The 20956-nt window shown below is 47.5% G+C and overlaps 1 protein-coding gene across 1 annotated transcript in view; it reads left to right on the top strand.

Moving 5' to 3' along the window:
- The first annotated feature begins 1210 nt into the window (after positions 1 to 1210).
- SPRED2 (sprouty related EVH1 domain containing 2) overlaps positions 1211 to 20956 on the top strand; it is a 65415-nt gene continuing 45669 nt past the window's right edge. Inside the window, exon 1 of the mRNA XM_052784177.1 lies at positions 1211 to 1396. Within this exon, the coding sequence (XP_052640137.1) occupies positions 1350 to 1396 (47 nt within the window). The 5' untranslated portion in view covers positions 1211 to 1349. The remainder of the gene's footprint in view (positions 1397 to 20956) is intronic.

Consider the following 20956-nt stretch of genomic DNA (forward strand, 5'->3'; position numbering starts at 1 on the left):
GTAGCAAAAAACATTTACACTGACCTACAAAAAAAGCTGCGTGATGCCACCAGCATGCCTGCGCTCACCCCATAGCGTTGCCGAGCGTGGCTCCAGGGATTGATTTGAGCTCTTGTAGAAGGCAAGATGGGGCGGGAAGAATGCAAGCAAGGGTGGTGAGAAAAGCCCAGCTGTACGGGCAGACGAGCACCGTCGCCTCAGGACTCGGCTCTGTGGGGGCAAAGCTGCCTCCCTGAGCTCTTCTACCAGGAGGCTGTTAAACCCCTCGCTGCACACACGGCATTGCGCTAATCGCCTACGGGGCCGTAAATCCTTGCTGAAGGCCTTGTCGGCCACGACAAGGAGCTGTGCCGAGCCAGGCTGACTTGGGCCGAACCGAACCGAGCCGAGCTAGGCTGGGTCGGGCTGAACCCAGCCGAGCTGGGCAAGGTCAGGCTGAGGCGAGCTAGGCTTGGCAGGACTGAGATGGGCTAGATCGGGCTGAGCCGGGCCTTACTAGGTCAGGCTGAACAGGACGGAGCGGGGCTGGGCGAGGCTGAACCCAGCCGAGACGAGCTGAGGTGAGCCGAGAGCCGAGCCGGACCCAGCCGAATCGCGCCGAGCGGAGCCGAGCCGGACCGAGCCGAATCGCGCCGAGTCGAGCCGGACCGAGCCGAGCCGAGCCGAGCGAGCGGCGGCGGCGGGCGGGGCGCGGGGGCTGCGGCGCGGGGGGCGGCGCCGGCGGGCGGAGGCGAGCGCGGCGGCGGCCGCACCCCGGGCGCTGCGCCGCGGGGGCTCGGTGGGCCGGGCCGGGGCGGGCCGCGGCCGTCGCGGGGGAGGCGCCACTGGCAGGCGCGTCTCCTCCTTCCTCGCCGCCGCCGCCGCGGCTCCCTCCCTCCCGCCCGCCCGGGTCCGGCGCTGCCCTGCCCGCTCCCGGCGGCCGCGGCCGCTCGGCAGCGCCGCCGCTTCCTGCCGGGGCTCCCCCCCCTCCCTCCCCGCTCTGCCGCCACCCGCGGCGCCCCGCCATGGCGTGAGCGCGGCCATGGGGCTGGCCCGGCGCCGCCGCCTGCCCCCGGGCGCTGCGCTGCTCCCCCGGGCCCGGACCCCGCGCCGCCGCCGCCGCCGCCGCGCCCCCGCCGCGCCCCCGCGGCGCGCTGACCGCCGCCTCTCCTCCTCCTCCTCTGCCCCCGGCCGCCGCCGCCCGGCGACGAGCGCGGCCGTAGCCCCCCCCTTCCCCCCCGCTGCCGCCCGCGCTCCCGCGCCGTCGGACCCGGCGCGGCCGCCAGCCCCGGCCCGCCGCGGCGCGGCCTCCCCCGCCATGTGAAGCGCAGGAAGATGCGGAGGCGCAGCCCGGCCGCCCGCGGCGAGGGATGAGCCTAGACGGGGAGAAGATGACCGAGGAAGCCTACCCTGACGAGTGAGCGGGGCCGGGCGGGGGCGGCGGGCGGGCGGGGGCCACCCTTTGTTAGCCCGGTGGGAGCCGGTGCGGATCCCTCACACCCCCCCGCAACGCGCACGCACACACACACACACGGACCGCGGTCGGACAGAGGGACACGGACACGCGCATACGTGTGCGCGCTGCCCGCCCGCGCATCCGCCATTTCGCGCTCCCCCCCGGGCCGCCCTCATTTGCATACCGCCTTTTCATTCATAAAAACCCCCGGGAGGCGCGGGGCCGGCGGGCTGCGGGGGGGGAACCCCCGGACACCCCTGGCCGCCACCTCTCCCCGCCCCGGCTGGGGGGGGTCGGGGCGCCGGGCCAGGGCGGCCTGCAGCGGAAGCGGGGGGGGGGGGGGCTGTGCGGCGGTGCGCTCCCTTTCCCCCGCCCTGCACCCCCGACGTTGCGGGGGGGGGGGGGGGCACGTCGCGGATCCCCGCCCCGGCCGCCGCCGTCGTTTTGTGAATAGGAGGGCGGCCGCCGCCGCCGTCACATGACGCCGCATTCATAAACCCGGTCACCGGCGGCCTCCCCATTCACCGCCACCCCCTCCCACCCGGGGGCCTGCGGGTGCCTGCTGCACCCACCCCCCCGCAAAGGCATCCCCACAACCTCCCCACAAATAAACCCCCCCGAGAGGCTGCACCAAGGCTTTCAAAATGCCTGACAGTGCTCTTTTCCTTTTTTTACATTTCTCTTCCCCAAAATAAAAGTTAAAGGTATTACAGGAAAGGCTTTTACAAGCCAGGCTGGCCCAAACATTGTTCCTGGCTATCTCTTTCTGGGTTTTGACAGTCGAGAGAAATGACTCACTTGCGTGCAGGACTGGTTTCGTGCCAAGCGCCATAGGATGTAGCGTGCTTTAAAATGACTTCTCTCAGGGCTTATAAAGCAGCGTCAAAATTGTGCAACTTTTCGGCTCGGTTTTTGGAGTCTGAAAAAATCATAATTGGCGGCATGTGCTGCTCTTATACCTGTGTAACGTCAAACTTATTTTAAGGCGATTTACTGGAGAAATGTGAGTGGTGAAGGAAATGGCTTCCGCCTGCAACGTGTGTGTTAAGAGGAATTGTTGTTTTGGCACTTCTTAATGAAGAGACTATAAATACGTGTTTATATGTAGCTTCTGAAATTGTGGTTATTTTGAAGTTGGTATGGTTCTTCCAACAAAAAAAAAAAAAAAGTTGAGTTTCTCTCTTGCGGATTGCCATGACCTAGCAGGCTGGAAAAATGCGGCCAACTTGTTTCCAATAAAAACCTCCCGGTTCTTGGTTTGGTTTTTTTGGTTTCATTTCTCAAATTGGACAAGAAGAGGAGAGGTGGGTCCCTGTCTCTGGGTTTGAGCGTGCAGGGGCAGACCTAACTCGATTCAGTAGATGAAAGCTGGTGTTCGCCAATCTTCATCTTGCAGGAAGACGTTGCTCTGAACGCGTTTCCCTGCAGGGCTTGGTGCGGAGGTGAGTGTCGGTGTAAAACAGCGAGCTCTTGGCTCTGATGGTTGGTTTGGTTTTTTTTTTTCCTTAATTGTAGGCTGCAGTTTGTTTTGGAGTCAATTCTTCCTCCACGTGCCACTGCACTGCCATGCTGAGGGAGGCTTCAGCTAATGGGTTTCGTGTATGTCCTGCCTGGGCTAGGGAGGGAAGTTCTCGGGTCACGCCACCTCTCCTGGGGTCACTGGTCAAGCCAGCAGCATTGTGCTTCGGTCCCTTGGGAGATGGGGAGCGCTGGTGGCTACGGGGAGCTGGTGCTCAGCCCACTTCCCAGGCCAGTGTTAGCTGTCTTCTCGGTGGCTGGATGTATTGGCTTTCAGGGTAACTGATGCACCATGATCCTTACCCTGGTGCATATTCCAAGCAGCTGTTTTGGAGGCTGCAGTTGGGCTTGTCGCAGTTTAGTCCAGGCCTTCGCCTTGCAGGGCATGGTGAGGTGTTTCAGGTAAGCCATGGTTTCCTCCGTAAGCTCTTTGCTTCCAGCCTTGCATTGATTGATAGCGTCGCTGAAGCTGGTGACTCATGGGTTGTTTTTCATTTTGGTGGTGGGTGATTTCATTTTTTTTTTTTCTCCCCCCTCAATATATATGGTGTTAAAAAAAATAAGGACAGGGTCTCCTGATAAGTTTTCTCAAGCTGTCAGAACAATGGTAGTATAGCATGCTATTTGCCCTAGATATCTGGCTTTAATTTGCATAGCTATTCTCGTTTCACTGAGCGCACTGTGAGCAAATGTTAACAGCCAGATTACAAAAAAAGGACCACTGTCGGGATAGGATGCATTTTAAAATAACCCTCTTCAACTACATTATGAGGGTTTTCCCCCCTGTTTTTGGCTTTTTTTTTCTAATTCCTTGAGAACAGCTTGGTAAGATTTTGAGTTTTGAAACAATTTATAAAACCGAGGAGGGGAAAAAAAATAGGGCTTAGGATGCTGGAAACTCATTGGTCCCTTCAGGACTGCACCATTTCAGATCGATAGTTAGAGGTCAATTTGTCATTGCAAAGTGAGCGCCTCTTTCTGCTTCCCAGCCTTTATTTCTGCTTCCCTCCTTCCGCCCCCCCATCGCCACTGCACTTCTCCTTTGCACGTTGCAGGGCGGGGGGGAAACGGGGACGCCCGGTAATAAATCAAGAGGCATGAAGCTGTGGCACTGAGCATAAGTGGTGGGAGAGTTTTGGGCAGCGCTGCCTGCACGCAGGAGAGGGGCAGCTGCCTGCGGCGAGCCCCGGTGACCCTCTCTGCGACCAGCAGCTCCTGGGTGGGCTGCTGGCGTCTTTCCGCTTGTAAGTAGGAGGATGGAGCTGAACCCCGTAAAGGGATTCGGTTATGCCCGGGGGCTGCTGCCTGCTCGTTCCGATGCACGGTTCCAAGAAAGTCACAGGAAGTAATTAAATGGAAAAGGTCAGAGAACGAGGAAGTGTTGGTCCGCAGCCTTTCGCTGCTTGGGATGGAGCCTCGACGCCTTGCCCGAGCCAGGCAGTGGCTGCGTCCCCGGGGTGTCCCCGACACTCGGCAAACACGCGCTTGATTTATTCCAGCGAGCCCGGAGCGCACGTGCCAAGTGTTCGCAAGCGGGACTGGTCTCCCGGAGTTTTTTAACGAGCTGGGTTAAGTGGGATATGTCTCAGGCGGTGTAGAGGGTTGCTGTGGCATTGTCCGGGACAGCAAAATACGGCGTGAGATCGTACCGATGCTTTGGGGTGATGTGTTTTTCCCAGTCCAGGGAAGGAAAATTAAAGTTGACTCACGCTCCTTTGTCCTTTCACTGGTCCCAAAATCCTGCTTCCCTCCATTGCCGAGCAGGGACCGGTGATGCTTGCTCTGAATACCGAGTCCATCAATATTGCAGTTTGCCCCTTACACTGAAAAAATAATTTCTTTCTTCCTTTTTCTTTTTTTCTTCATTTTCACCACGCTTTTGCCCAATACTGATGATTTTTCTGTAGGTGTCATAAGCAGCTCATTCAGCTAGATTTTTTTGCTGCAAGCTTAAGCTGGGGAGGAAGGCATGGGACACGCTGTATGTCATGACATTATTGCTCACAAATAGGACAGGAAATGAAGGATTGCCAAAATATAACTGTTTGTTTCTTGGCCTGAAAACATGCCTGTTTAAAATGTGACACGTAAGTAGCTGCTTTGTTCAGTTACTGGGAGAAGTTGCTGTTTATATGGGAATAATAGCTCTGTCGGATGAAGGAGGGGAAAAAAAGGGATTTACCCTTTCTACTTCTGTCTTGGAAATGCCTTGGAAAGGAGCTGTAGGTGGAAGACATACGGAGACGGTGTTTGGTCAGACAACTGGAAGGGAAACCTGTGGGAAGAGGGTTGCCACTAGCAGGAGGGAGCTGGACTTGAGTTTCTCAGCACGTTAGTCCATGCTATGGCTACGGGCAGCCCTTGGATAACCCTGATCCTGTATTGAAGAGGAAAAACCTAAAGAACCCACCTTTGGGCCAGAAAGTGAGGTTTTTTGGCGAGGCTGTCCTTGGCAGGATGTGGGGTGGGACAGCGGCGGTGGGATTGACGATGTTCAATCATGATGCAGATGCTGCACCAGCAATGGGATCATCTTTGACCTGTTTTTGCAGCCTGGTCTTTATCTCGCTGGGGCGCACCCTCGAGCGTGGGTTAAAAGGTAGGCTTTATCTGCCCGTTTAATTAAATCCCGAGGCTGCAAACAAAAGTACATTGTGCGGCAAGGCTCACTCTTAACGTGGACTCAGTTTGCTGGTAGCTGGATTTAAACCACAAAATTGTTTCCTGTTGGCCACCAAACCGCAGGGAGATGATCGTGATTGTCCTTCTTCTTCTGGACCAGGCTGGAAAATAGGAGCTCAGGAATGAGGCACAACTTAACTATTGGTTTCAATCCCTCCTTTTGCTTTCTTACACTCTCTGGCATGCTTGAGGAACCGATAAATTCAATTTCCTTCCCTACAGCAGAATAAGGATAAATGATCCTCCAGAGGTATTAAACCTGGGAGGGACGTGCTTGGAAAGTTTGAGTACCGAAAGGGTGCAGGCAGTCGGCCGCATCCTGACACAAGTGATGTTGCATGTTGATCCAGCCCATTGAATGGCAGCACCCTGTTTCTCCAGAAGTCGAGATCTCGTGGGTCACTGGCAAAGGTGCACCTCTTGCTTTCTCTGCTGTTAGGACCAACTTTGGCCATAGGAAATGCTCCCTACAACAAATTCATTGAAAAATGTGTTGTGTTTTGGTTTTTTTCCTTCCCCTTTTTTAGTAGTAGAAGGTAATCCTTCTCGCAAGAGATGTGCAGGAGTAGAGAGGGCTCAGAGATCAGTAAAACTAAAAGTACAGCTCTGGAGACCGCATTTTTGATATATGCCCTGTTTGCTAAGTGGAGCATTTGATTTTTGGAGGACTTGCACTTCTGAAGCAGTGCAGAAATTTGAAAAGAAAGAAAATAAAAAAGGTCAGTTGACTAAAAAATGCACGAATAGACTGTGGAGTTGATTGACAGCAGATGCAAGCTGCAGCAGTCCCCATTTCTGTGGACTACCAAAAGCAAGCGAGAAGCTGTTGTCACGTAAATAAATCCCAGCACTGGTAAGAGAGAGCTTCTCCAAGCCTGCCAGCAAGCAGAGCAGTGCAGCATCTCCCAGCACCTTGCTTGCACTGATGCTTTCTTCCTACCTTGGCTGTGGGTAAAGTCAGTTGATAGTTTCTAATGCTTTTTTTGTTTGTTTGTTTCTTACCTATTGGCTTTCTGCCAAGATTTTGTGAGTTTTCTTTTCCTTCCTTCCCTTTTCCCTACCCGTGTCCCCGCTTTCCTTGTCAAATTTTCTTTAATAATTTATTTTTCTGGTGCTTGCTCAGTACTGAAAACCTGACCCTCTGAAGCTGCAGAGAAATGCAGCTGGGCTGCACCGGCTGCCTTCATGATGCCTTCCCTTTGTGCCTAACCCTCACCTTCAGTTTTGCATCAGCTTTTCAGAGCAAAGGTTGGGTTTGCCTGCGTAGTTTCTCATGCTTCGTTTCCTTGCGTGGCAAGGCTGTCTGTCCACTGGTCCCCTCTGCTTGGTGAGTTGAGGGTGCCGGGTTGCAGAAACGGAGCCAGGGCGAGGGGATGACCCCTGCTAATGCAGCAAGAATAGCAAAGCAATGCCCAAATACTGTGATTCTGCCTGCTGGTGCAGTTGTTTTGGGGGTTTTTATCATATGGGTGTGACCATTGGTGTTGGTACCCGCAAATATCATAGCGATGCTCCTTACCTCTTTTCCTACTCCAGCTTGATGTCAAACAAGTGTTGTGTGGGCAGAGGAGGATCATCTTCTTTAAGTCCAGGAGGATGTCTTCACTCCGTCATCTCTGTCCTTCCTTTAGCAAAGTCACCGGTGGTTCCTCCCTCCCCTGCCCCGTGCCCATCATACCCAGGGAAGTGGGCTTGCCCCGGCGCCCGCTGGCCGGGTCTTTGGCACAGGAGATGTGGCTTTGCCTCTGGCTGAGGTTGGGAGCAGCTCTCCGCGCAGAGCCAACGAGGGGCTGTTCCCTCCTTCTGCTGGGTTTCTGCACTCTCCTGCCCGCTTTCTCCGTTTCGCTTCTTGTTTTGCACTCTTTCGTTTCCTTTCTCCTGCACTCTTGGGTGGGTTGGGTTTTTTTGCCTCTTGCTTATTTTATTTCTTCACATGTTGCTCGTCTGGAAGCAGGACTTCTGCCATCACTGCAACTGCTGGTGCAAACCAAATTCTGCTGGCAGTTATCTTTTTCCTAGCATCAGGGGAAGGTGGTCTCCCATAACATGCACCTGCTGTAGCCATTGGAGCGAAACACTGTCTACTTCATGCAGTAGAAGTAGATGCTTCACCTTAAAAGTAAGCTGTGGTTTATCAAAAGCAGCATTACAAAGTATTCTTTCAAGGCTGTTAAAGACCTTTCTGCCAACAGCTAGCAGGTTCTACCTGTTACAATAGGTCTAAATGAGATTTAACCCAAATTATTATTTTTGTCTCCAGTCTTGTTCTTAGGCTTTCTGAATAACTTTCTTCTTTGACTTTCTTTGCTTGCAACTCACACTTCAAGGACTATGTTTTGGGGTTGGGTTTTTTTTTTTTCCTCCCCTTTGTTCTCAACTCCTGCATGTGCTGTAATCAGAGGAGAGATCTTGAGTGTATCAGCTGAGCCCAATAGCTGATGGCTATTCCAGCTAGGAAGGAAACTTCTTACTGGCAGGCATGGGGCAGAGGGGTTACAGGGCTTTCTAACAAAATTACTTGATTTCCCCAACTGTGGTGTTTTCAAAAGTGAGATTGTGGAGTTGCCCACCTCCACAAAGTACTTGGACTTTGGCAGCGGTGCCTAGCGAGGAGAAAAGCATTTCGTGGCCTGAAGACTACCGTGGTGGTAGAGCTCCTTTCTTGCTAGCTAGTGCTTTTTGTCCAAGGTGCTACAGAAACTAGGCAAAATGCAAGCCAAAAATAGCATCTTTAGTGAACTACCTAAACAGTTAAATGGATTTTTTTGTTTGTTTGCATGTGTATTAAATGGCCTTTCAAAAGTAACATTAGGACTTGTTACCTGTGTACATCTCTCTCTGTAGCAACAAAAATGTGTGTCTCTTGTTGAGAGCAACCACTTTCTGCACCCCACCCCACCCCCTTTTTTTTTTTTTAATAGGAATGTTGAATTGGTCACTGTTACACCTCTGCTGTTCCTCTTTGTGAGACTCGCATTGACGGCGCTGGGAGATGTGTTGTAAAACCTGATATGTCTTTTGATCTAGCATATGGGAAACATGTCTCTCTGCTTGTAAGGACCTGCACTGCTGTGCAAGGACAGGAGCATGTTCTGCACATGCACTCAAGTCCTGAGGAGGTCTGGAAACGCTTAGATTATTTTTTTTTTTAATTGCCTTATACATACGTCCTGTTTGGATAGTCCCATTACTTTTTTTTGCTAGTTAAAAGTGGGTCTGAGGACTAGGCAGCTTCCCTCCCTGCGCTGTACATTAAAATGTTTAGCATTGCTTGCTTGTTTGGTGAGTAGTTAGGAGCAAGATTGGTTTCCTTTGCAATAGCTGAAATATACTGAAGGTGTTTGCACAGCAGTCAGAGTTTCAAAACGCTGGGGGAAATCATGAAGCTTCTTCCCTAAATACCAGAGCCTGTTGCAGCACCACGGTCTCGCCTACCAGCTCCTTCCTCGTCCTCCCTTTGCCTGCGGAAAGACAACATTTCTTAAATGATGTGGTTTTATAGGAATTAAGTCCATGCTTAGGATTAGTTGATGCCACTAGCAGCAATTCGCATCTGAGCTAAAGCACATCTGTGTAATATTTTTTTTCTTCTTGAGTCTCTAGACCATTTATGCTTTTCATTTTTTTACTAATTTACATACTGGTGGTAGAATGCATTTTTAAGGGAGGGAACATGAGGTGAAAGAAGGCTCTCCCATAGCCTTGTGTATATCTGTTTCTAGGTGGGGGGTTCCTCCCTTTAAATATGGGCAACACTCATTTTTCTGCACCCGTAGCACCCTGAGCAGATCCCCAAGGTGAGGGGGATGCTGCCCAAAAAGATAGCCATCGTGCTTGCCTGCTCCATCACATGCTTGTGCTCACTGAAAGCCGAGAACTCAGCTCACCTTCGCTCGCTGCATTTCTTCCGCTGACATGTCCAAACACTCCCGCCTGGGTTTTTAAGCACTTGGAAGGCAAGCTGGCTGTTTACGTGGTTTTATGAGTGGAAAGGTATGCCCCCAAGCTGATATAAGGTTACTAACGCTTCAAGTTGCAGCATATAGGGAAGCGTGCGCTTTGCCTCGAAGTTGGGACAAAATGAGGCAAGGGGGGGTGTGAATAGCTGGGTTCATGTCCCAGTAGCAAGTGGCAGCCCGGGCGGCTCGTCATGCGCATCCTTCTTCCCCTCCAGGCCATCACCCTGCCTCTGGGCTGGGGTGCCAGGAGCATGGTTGTTCGTGGAGTCCTTATAAGATCTCTGAGGGCTGAGAAGAGGAAAAAGTATCCAGGTGTTAATACTGGAGAGCTACTTTTTTTTGTTTTCCAAAAATCAAAGGGATGCTGTAAAGAGCTGCTGGAAGGCATCAGCAGAGCTGGCGAGTAGACTTGGCTGCTGCTGCAGGGCTTCTGGGGCTGGGGCTGCAGGCTATTTACAAACAGTCTCGTTCTTAAAAATTATGTAGAGATCTGAAAGTATCACCTTGACTCATTCAAAGCACGTTCAGAGTTTTTTTCAGCTGTTTAACTTGGTTTTTGTTCAATAGCACGTTTCCTGTAACTCTTGGACCTTTGCATCTCTCCATCGTTCATCCGTACTGCATGGGTAGGGCTGTGAGGACAGAAGTCCAGCAGCACGACGGGGAGATGAATGCCTAATTTTGCCTTAGATGCCCAATGCAGTGGGTCCTCACGATGCCAGCAAGCTGAGAAATTCACCCTCGTCTGCTGCCACGTTGGCTGTTGAAGAGCTGCATGCGTGGGAGAGCATGTTGCTGAAAGTGGGGGCTAGACCTGCCTTCTACCACCTTCTCCATGGTTTTGGCAATGCAGCCACCTTATTTGATCACATTTCCTAAAACCCAAGGTGCCTGATTCCTTAGCACCGATTTATTTTACTTTTTATTTTTATTTTTTTAACTTTTATTAAAACCCCAACTGCCTTGGTGGGGACGGAGAACCAGGGTACAGCTACCCTGTTAGACCGCAGCGTAAATCCCTGTATTTCAGAGCTTGTTACACTCCATGTATTTAAAGTATATGTGTATAAATTACAGAAAAGCCACTGATACTTCGGTGGAGCATGCTTGTGCTTTTTTTTAAAATACTGGTGAAATTACAGCAAAAACTTTATCACTGGAGATTTACAGCACTGCCAACATAATTCATCCTTGACTGAAACTTGGCATGGGAGGTGTTAAGCTGGTTGCAGCCTGTCATTGCTTTACATGTTGTTACTGGCTGTATGCAGTTTGGTGGCTGTAAAGATAGAAAGGTTAGGAAATGGTATAGAATTTTGTAAAATAGTGATTCCGATACTTGGCGTTGCTTGAATGACTTAGTGTTTTTAAAAAGGCATCAGATGTTTAGTTGAACTAGAGGAAGAACTTAGTGCAGAGCTTGTTTTCTGTGTTTAAAAACAAGAATAAAAGGCTGCAGTACAATTAAAACACTAGAGCTGCTTAAGAGAAAAATTTCCTGGGTTTTTTTTTTATTCTGCAAGTATTTAGCATTTTGGTATTGTAATACTGCATGAGAGCCCAAATGTTGAATGGCTGGAAAGTTATTAAGCAGTGCTGGAGATGAGCTGCTGCTTGTTGTCAGAAGGAACTGAAATGTAGAAAGTTAGCTAGCTTGGTTAAAAACAATAAATAAAATAAAAATTTAAAGAGGGAGTGTTAGGAAAGAGGGAGAAAGGGGACTAAATGCATTTTAAAGATGCAGTTAAAAACCCAAACAGCATTATGGGTTATGTAGACAAGGATAACTTGCAGATTTTTCTAGGGAAAAACACATCCAGAAGAACTGTAATTTTCCTGTATCTTGTCCACCTTAGTGACTTGGAGCTCAGTGCTGCTGAACCGTGGGACTTCTCATGAAGCATCTATAGCTTCTCTGTACTTCTAAGGCACTGGATATAAATGTTGCGGACAGGCAGGCTGGTGTGGAGAGGAGCTGGAGGCATACAGAGAGCATGGTCTTACAAATGCAGTCAGGAAGTTCTAGAAATACCCTTTGTAAACACTGTATCCTACAGGAAGAACCTTAGAGCCCAAATAAACCATTTCCCCCTATGCCTATGTATACATAAACTCTACTGGTTTGGAAGATCTTATCAGGTCAATGATGTGCCTCTTTACAGTAGCTCCTAAAACAAGTTGTATGATAAATATCAACTTTTTTGAGCTGTTTATCAGGTCTGTCTGTCCTTTATTAGTTATTTAAAAAGTCTGCATCTCCCTTGCCCTTACCGAGAAGTCATAAACCTTCCCAGGTCGGTTCGTCTGGATAAGTGACCATTTTTGGTTAAAAGCCTTCCAAACGCAGAGTTGCATGGCTTGGTGTGGATGGGCCAAGGCAGAAGGAGGGTGGGTGATATTATCTGTTTGACCTGATGTGCATGGCGGGGGGGGGGGGGGGGTGTCTTCCCCCACCTAAAAGTTATGCTTATACATATGTGGTATGTATAGAAATGATTAACAGACAGCAGATAAAGGGGAGGCAAAAGTAGGCTTATTTTGATGCCTTGGATTGAACTCCAAAAGAGTTTGTTGGTCCTGGGAATGCCATGGCCATCTTGCACGATGCTGGGCTGGATGATGTTAAAATATGTGTGCTTGTGGTACAGTGATGTTTTTACACAACTTCTCTCCTGTGTTTGCATGTTAAAAATCTTCTTGCTTCTCTCCCAGTTTTATTATTGGGTCCCAGAAATGCTTGTGTACCCAGAGGCCAAGATCTAGCTGGGGTCTCCCAGTTTTGGGGTGTGGAGCTAGCGGTTGGTGCGCCTGTTGACCTCAGCTGTGCCGATCTTCCCCCAGCGAGTGGTTAAGGAGCCCTTCGAAATCACAGCCTATGAATGAAAAAAAAATTAGGGCTTAATGAAGTCTGCCACCAACCACTCATTTGATTTGGTTCTGCATGCATGCCTTTAAACAAAATCCCTGAAATAAATCTCCAGGGCATGCGCAAAAGCCCCCACCCCAAACCCCGATAAGCAACAAAAAAGACTTCCCTAAAGTTAGCAGCTGCATGGATTATTTTAGAAATGGTGATCATAAAGATCTGTAAATTGAAACACAAAAAGCTCCATCTGAGGCATTTTTATCTTGGATGCGAGGGTTTGGCTATGGAGCACCCAAATTCTGTGGTGTTCAGTGCCTCTGCATCCATGTAGCTCTATATTCTGTTGTTCAGGAGAGCTCTAGGTGAACTGTAAACTGGGTTAATTTGTTGATATAATTTGCTGTTCTATACAAAAGTAATTTTAAAATATTTCTAGCAGCTTTGTTGCTGGTGGGGGTATTTGGGTGTGGGTTTTTTTTTTTCCTCCTTCCCTTTACTATGTCTCTGAGGAAGTGTGGGCTACCTTTGTCAGAATATTGGTGGAATAGCTTCCCCAACCTTTCATAAGGTCGAATAAAAAAACAAACACTCCTCTTTATGGGAAGGAAGGGATGGGGAAAGAAGGGTGTTTGTGTACACTTTCCCATTCATGTTTTAAAAAGAAAATATATAAACTTCTGGAGTCGGTGCTGCGTAACTCATGCGATTATAGCAGTTGAGAGTCGGAAGCTTAATTTGCTTTCTCAGCGCTGACTTAAAAAAACAAAACCAAAGGGGAATAGCAGTGAGCAGGAGAGCACTTGCTGCTTTGGTTTTGCCTGTGTTGGACAAAACACACTACAAGTTCTGCCGTGATTTAAGCAATAAAATCACTAGGTGCTTTTGCAATTGAGTTCTCTTTGGATTACAAATGTATCTAAGGTTTGTGTGTTGATTTGGGGTAAGATGATACAGAGGAAAATGTGTCCTTTGTTCCAGTACTTGAATTTTGAGATTTCAGTAAAACACAACTTTTCTGCAACCTTTGCATCAAGAAAAACCAGTTAAATATTACTAGACTGTTTCCCTCTTCTGCTTCCTCTCTGCTGCAGGAATAGGAGGAATAATTTTTCACAAGACCGTTTACCAGGTTGTGGTTTTACGTGAGTCTGGTACCCTTCTGAAGATACTCAACTGCAAGTAGTACTTCATTATACATGTTTTAAGAAGGAAAAATTTGCTCTGATTTCTTTGCTTGGGGTATGAATGGTAGAGAAAGAAGTTAATTAGAAGTTAAAGAAAGCTTAAGACTGGTGGGACTAGAAATGAGCATCCTCAGTTGGACCTTCTCCAGATGATCATCCACCTTGGGTCACCGGTGGTGAGCCCTGGCTACCTACTCATGGTATAGATGTTTAAAGCAGCCAGGTGCTGCATTTGTCCAACCCCTGCCCTGTAAGCAAGGGTGGAAAACCCTAGCTGCTTTGCGAAAGGCTTCTGGATCTGTCATCTCTGACCAGTTGCCTGTGGAACAGTTGGAGACAATATATAACATACGCTGTTTGTTGCAATTAATGTTAAAAAGGACTCATTCAATGGACTTCCAGGGATCTAGCTGAAAACTGCTACTGGTGGTTGCAGGGAACATGCCTGTGCTGAAAGAGGTTGTCTCTTCAGATGGTTAATGTTAGCTGGCCTTCAGCTGTAAACCGAGAATCAAAGAGAGATGCTTCACATCCTCTCTCATCTTTTTATGAAAGTGACAGTCCAAATATTAGGATGCATTAAAAAATACTTGGTAAATAGCTACCAACATTGTTTTTGAGTACAGTTAGTACTGGATTTTTTTGCAGCGTATATGGAAGTAAACATCCCTGCGTGTAATAGGAGCAGTGGGGAGAGAAGGGAAGGATGGGGTGGCAGAGAAATTTGTTGTCTTAATTGGTGATGGGTCAGCAGAAAAAATACTTATGTTTTTTGTACTGATTCATTCCAGCTTGTGGTTTTATAAACTGCCATGACATGAACCTGGGCCAGTTGGGTCACCCCTTCATACAAGGGGCACAGGAAGGTGGTGACTGTATTCTTCTTAGACCAGTAGAACTGAGTCTTCTTCGTGTCTGCAGACAGTGTCTTTCACTGTCAGATGGTGTGCATCTTCCTTGGCTTATTGTTCAGAGCTGTGTTTCTAATCAGGTACAGAGCACCTGACTTTTTTTCTCACCCATTAAGCCTAGCGTCATGTCTTTACTTTCTGGATTCTGGCAGAGTGCAGATGCCCAGCAGCATGGCAGGGTAGCAGGGGATGTGCTTTTGGCTTCAACCCAACCGCTAGTTGAAGTGTGCGTGCCGAAGGTTTATCCTCATTGCCTTGCTCGCTCCATGTCACCCAGATACATGAAGCCAGTGCAGCTTCAGGTGACTCCGGAGGTACAACAGCAGCAGTTGTATGCATTTGCTTGACAGCGCTGAGTTGCTGTGATGTTTGCAGAGGAAAACATGATTCTGCTTTCTTCTGTGAAGTGGTGGGGAGCACAAGGTCACAATGAGCCCCTGTTTGCAAAATAGCCTAAGAGAGAGGGATGCTCTGGGTTTTGCAAGCTCTTTAGTTGAAAGAGGCTCCCAACAACTAGTCCCCAACCACGCTTTTAAGCTGTTGTTTTCTTAGGTGGAAGGAATAAATGCTCAGCCTCTTTCCTGTACTTGTGCGTGTGACTTGTCAGCAAGAAACTTCTGCTGTTCCCTGAACTTCTGAGTAAAACCAGCTCCTCAGGACAGAAAAGGGAAACTCCTTGAGTGCACTCTCCAGCATCAAAATGCATCATATAAAAGCATGTTTGTACGCTTTGTCGCATGAAGGAATTCCTGGCTGTACCCAGCCTTAAGTAAATAGCCAGGGAGGGGTGACTGAAGCATGACGGATGGCTGTGGTTGGCGAGGAAAGGTGCGCGGCGTGGAAGTCCACAGTGCAAAGCAAATGATTAAGGGAGCTGTGCTGCGTTTTACAGAAGTGGTGTTGTGTTAGGAGAAAACTGTCCGGTGCTTAAAGCTGTGCTCAAGGTCTCTTGCAACACATACAGAAAATGCAGAAAGGTTTTCTTCAATCCATCAGTAAATTTTCCTGTTATGTCATGCCTTTCAAGACACTTGAAAATGGTAAGTCTTCATCAATGAAAGGAAGTAATCCATTGGGGTGTTTTGCTGATTTGATGTTTAGCTTCAAATTTTGGACAGAAAAAACCTCCAGAAGTTTAAAATCCTTTTCTAGAGGATGCATAATAAAAGGTCCAGGAAGGTCCTACCTATAGATTGCCTGAGCTGCCCTTGCAGCTGGTGAGATGGCAGAAAACCAAGCAGGGTTTTCCTTGGATGGCTCCAATAGGAATGTGCCTTGTTGAGCACCTGGTTCAAGCTTTTCTTCCTGTATAATTCATAAAGGGGATTTAGAAACTCCCTTGACAGCAAAGGTTAATTTTTAAAACCCAGAGAAAACTTAACACTGCAGAGAGGGTAAGATGTGGTTCATTGGAAGGTGCTGCGTTGCAGGGAACACAACTGCTCCCGTGCAAGAGTTTCTTTGCTTAATTGAATAAAAGAAATTGAAAGGGTTGTGCATGTTAACAGGTTGTGCAATTTTTTGCTGTTTTATATTTAACTTCTGAAAACTGTAGATCTGAAATATGGGGAAGGAAGTACCTAAAAGGCTAAAATCCAGTTTCTGTATATTCATTTTATTTTGGAACATCCCAAATACAGGAACTACTTTTGTAGCAATGTAGCTTTGTCATTCATGATCTAATTAAAATGCTAAATATAATATTGTGCTTAAGGAAGATATTTGCTTCTGTATGTGGTAACTTCCCTCTGCAGGATAACCTTAATTTTGTCAAGAGTTCTTTGTTTTAAAGGTCAGAAGACGGTTACTGTCTTCCCTCCGATCAACTATGTGCTGACAGATGTGGAAAAAGTCTCTCTGAGATTGGCCTTTGTAGGGTTTTTTTACAAAAACACACAACAACCTGGCACGGGGACGTGTAAGCTTCCAAGAAACCTGTTTATATAAGAAGGTATTTCCCATGTGTTTGGTAACCGGGAGGTAGCTTGAAGATACAGCCTCCTGCCTGAGTGCAACCAGGAGCCTCTGCAAGGCCATGACTTCAGTCACAATGGCTCAAGGATGAAGTTTGTGATGTGCTCCCTCAGCGTGTCGGTGCAGACATGCATGGTAGCTTCAAGGCTTTGGTAGCTTCAAGCATTTTGCAGGCTTTCTTCCTGTGTTGCGTAGCAAACCACTCTTGGCTTACGTTGTCTATGGCTGTAGCTGTAGTTTTGTGAACGCTTTTTTGCCGTTTAGCACTCCTCTGTGTTACAGATCGTGCATAAATTAGTCTGCCCATGTCATGGAGCAGGATTGTGGCAGAGTGGATTTTTATTTTATTTCTTTAGCTAGACAGTGTGCTGAATGTGTTCTTCCTTTTGGCTAAAATTAAACCTTCTCCCCACCCCAAGCTACTCTCCCACCCATGGCCTTCCACTACACGAGGCATGAGACACATGCAGAGCACACTATAGCTTGGCATGATGGTTCAATTAACTATTAAATTCTTCAGCCCGGGATATGACCTAATTAAACTTGAAGAGCATGCTTGCCCCAGGTAAATAGAAAGCCTGCTTGAACAAGCATTGGGGCACTGAGCAAAAATTACTCCATATCAAAGGAAAAGCTTAATTTTAGCCCTACAAATCTAAACGGGATGTAGCACCTTCAGTAGCCCATAGATGTGGGTTATTGCATTGTCAGCTGTTAGCAGGTTAAAGTTAATAAAATCTGCTATTTCAAAATGGTGTTGGCACCACCAGCCTCATAAGAGCCGTCCGTGCCGATTTCATAGCAGCGTTTCAGGAAAGCAAGTGAGGAGCCACTTTGAGCTTGCAATGCCGCTTGCTTGGCAGAGGGTCACGAGGAAGTCCTGAGTGCTATCCAGGAGTGGGATTTTTGGAATAGTCCCCGTACCATCCTCCATACTGGCAACAGCTGGTCATCATAGGCATGATGGGCATCTAGGGGCCCTGGCACCAAAGCCCAGCCCTCCCCATTGCTACCTTGGTTGGCAGGAGACTCCACAGTCTGTAAGTGCCATGGAAATTTTTAAAGCTGCTTGATTTTTTTATTATTATTTTTTATTTTATTTCTGATGTCATTGGCATGCGTCTCTGACTTGTTGAAGTACCTACCCATGGACCTCAGACACTGGTTGTTTTAATGGATGAGGCAAAAATGCCCCATGCAGCCAGGGCTCTGCAAAGCCAAGAAGCCATGAGATGCCCCAGAAGAAGAGAGGTCCAACGCTTTCAGCATCAGCTGGCTTACAGATGTCCTTGTGCACTGTGTGCTCTGTAACCAGGGCTGCCAATGCTTGGAAGGCTGCTTTGGACAAGGCACCCATCATTTTACTGTGCTTTTTTGTTACTTCATACTATTTTTATTTACTTTGAAGAAAGGGACTTGAAGAGCCAATGAATGACTTCTGAAGCTATCTGTTGGCTATTGGCAGACAGTGGAGAAAAAGAGACTGTTGTATTTTGCTAATTGGCGCACACTTGATGAACTACCTTAATGGTGGGAGTGAAAGTTTGGTATTTTTCTGGAAGTATTGTCCAGGGTTTTTTGGTAGCTTGTTCGTTCATCTTTGTCTAGAGCAAAGAAGGGGTGAAGCCAGAATATCTGCGTGTCATTTCAGGGTTGAAATGACATTTCTGGGTGACATTTCAGGGTGTGAAGCATGGGGAACCTTGGCGAGAGCTGTATACGGGTGCAGCTTCTCATTGCTGCCTCAAATACTTAATTAGCTGGAGAGCGTGAACTGTAACAGCACTCTTGATAGTGATTTCCTAGAAGCTGGTGCTCAAGGGCTCCGTCTGTGTCTGTTAATTATTTTGCGATTTCTGCTTGTAATTGATGCGAGTTGTTTAATTACCAATAACATCAGTTAATGCGAGGAGCTACGAGGTGGTGTAAAACATTTTGTCATGCAAACTCTTGTACGCTAACACACGTGGGAGACAAAAACAAAAATAAGAAAAGATTAACAGCTGGTCTACTTAGATTTGCTTCAATTCAGTATGATTTTAATGTAAGTAATCACTTGAAAAGGGAATGTGAATTGGTATAAGGCAGATACCCACTAGCTAGCCTGGCTGGCTCAGGTGGGCATTTGAGCACAGACCTTTGCTTATCCCTCATCATCAGGGAGCACGTCAATGTGCACTATGCCACTGTAGCAGCATCGGCATTTCTCTAGACAGGAATAATTTGTGTGAACTGAAATTTTAAATTGTTTCTGTCTGAGATCTTTGCTTGTCTGATTTTACTGCAATGTAATTGACCATATTGTTGTTATAGTCAGTTGCTGTCCTCATACAAAACAAGAAAACACATGGCTTGGTATATTCTGTGTCAGACAAATAGCAAATGCTTAATATTTGATACAATATATAGATATTTGTATATATGTGTTCATGCAGTAAGTGTGCAGATAGCATCTAGGTCTTAATTGTAGTTGTGGTAGAGGTGAAATCCAAGTGGAAAGCTGGGTTGATAGTATTGCACTTGTTTTTTTTTTTTAATGTAGATCATTTCCAACCCCCCCTGCCCCCCAGTTAACTAACATCTGCTAACTAACGTGGAAATTTAATTGTATTTCCTAAGCGATGAATGCCCTAGTTCGAAGGCATCGCTTCCAGTGGACAAAAATAATACAACTATTTATGGTACTAAAGAGCGAAGTGATGAGAACATACTAGAAGCATAAATATTTAAACCTTTTTTCAGGTTAATTTCTGTACTGATGGGTTTCCGTGCTCTGGGTATTCTGCAGAGAGATGTGAGCCTAATTCAGCTCTTAGGGTGGCATTCACTACATGTGCGTAGCATTGGTTGCAATGGGAATGATCTAAATTTCTTGCAGGCTTTTGCAAGAAAGGGGTGGAGAAGTTGCTTCAAAAAGTTCCTGGATGAGGACAAATTGATGTGGTGTCCCTGTCCCCTACTCTCCCCACTTCCTTTAATAGCAGAAGACCCCTGGGCAGCGCTGAGCCTCAGACTGACTCACTTAAGTAAGCTAACTTATGTATAAGAGATGACATGAGTCTGAGGGCTCCTTGTGATGCCACCGTGAGCTAGCATGAGACGTTTCTGAGGTGGAAGAAGAGGTTAGTGCCTCCGGTGTCTGTTCAGCTTTGGTGACTTACAATGATCCGAAAATAGCTGTGCCACCAAGACGCTGCAGAAGCGGTGGTTGGCCTCAGCACATCCCTGCTGCATCCTTGGAGGGACTGTAATTCACAGCGGTGGTAGTTTTATTTTCATTTGAACAAAAACTAAGGCAGGAGAGTCCAGAACAGCTTTTCTTGATAGTTTCTGTTTGTGGCAAAACCCTTCATTTCCAGCAAGTACTACCTTAATATCAAGTATTACAGTAAATATACTGAAATACCTATCTGGAGGGAGTGCCTTCATCCTGTGGCTGTGGGGGGAAATGCAACAGCAAAATAACTTGATTTACTGGTATCACCTACAGAACGTTGTCCACGCTGTGACAGCCCTTTCAGGGACTTGTAATGACTTTAAATGAGGTGAAAACCAAGTAACAATGTTGGCTAGGGAGGCAGCTAACCTGTAATGTGTGGGATGGCCTCCCCAGGCTGACAGCTCTGGGGACCTGAATGAGGAAACTCTCTGCAGCTGTTTTTGTATAGAGAATAGTGTGACCTGCAGATGGAGGCTTTTGCTGGTATCTTAAGCTTTAGAAAAACAAATATTCCCTCAAAATAACATAAAAAAAAAAAACTTCCACTTCTTCCTGTTTTTATAGTTCGCTTATTTCCTCAGTGTCACGGTTTTGTCTCCAGTACTGTAGATTATTAATCTTCAGAGGATCAGGACCTTCATAGAAGTATTTCCTGTACATGTTTATCTGTCTCTTTAACAAATTAGTATCTACTTGTTCTCTTCTGAATTTTCCTGCAAATAATAGGAAACTCTCCCTCAGTAATAAGGCTTTTTGCTAGAAAAAAATATCTAGATGAATCACTGCCAGGGGTTAAAGTACCGTTTGTATGACTTAGTCGATGGCATCCTTTAGGACATCTGCAAGTAGCCCCAGATTCCAGAGGTCACTGTCTTTATGTTGGTTTTGGCAAAGCATTGTTTCAGCTAAACTTCATTTATTTGCTTGTAAGTGCATCTGGAGGTCTCCTGTCCAAGTGTTACCTAGACTCCTAGAAGAGGGATGCTGCTATGTCTAGAGCTCGTTTTGAGACGGCTGCAGATTTCCACCTAATTTATTGGCAAGGTGAGCATTGGCCGTCAGCAGAGAAGTGCCTGTTTTCTACGTCCAGCTCTTGTGATGCCTTGTGATAACAGGATGAATGCAATCTTTTCAGCCACTACACTACTAACTTCTGTTACTTTTAGCTAATCTCAGCTTGGTTTTTAAATACATGCATTAAATACAT

This window comes from Harpia harpyja, chromosome 4, assembly GCF_026419915.1.
Source record: "Harpia harpyja isolate bHarHar1 chromosome 4, bHarHar1 primary haplotype, whole genome shotgun sequence".
In the NCBI taxonomy this organism is placed as follows: domain Eukaryota; kingdom Metazoa; phylum Chordata; class Aves; order Accipitriformes; family Accipitridae; genus Harpia; species Harpia harpyja.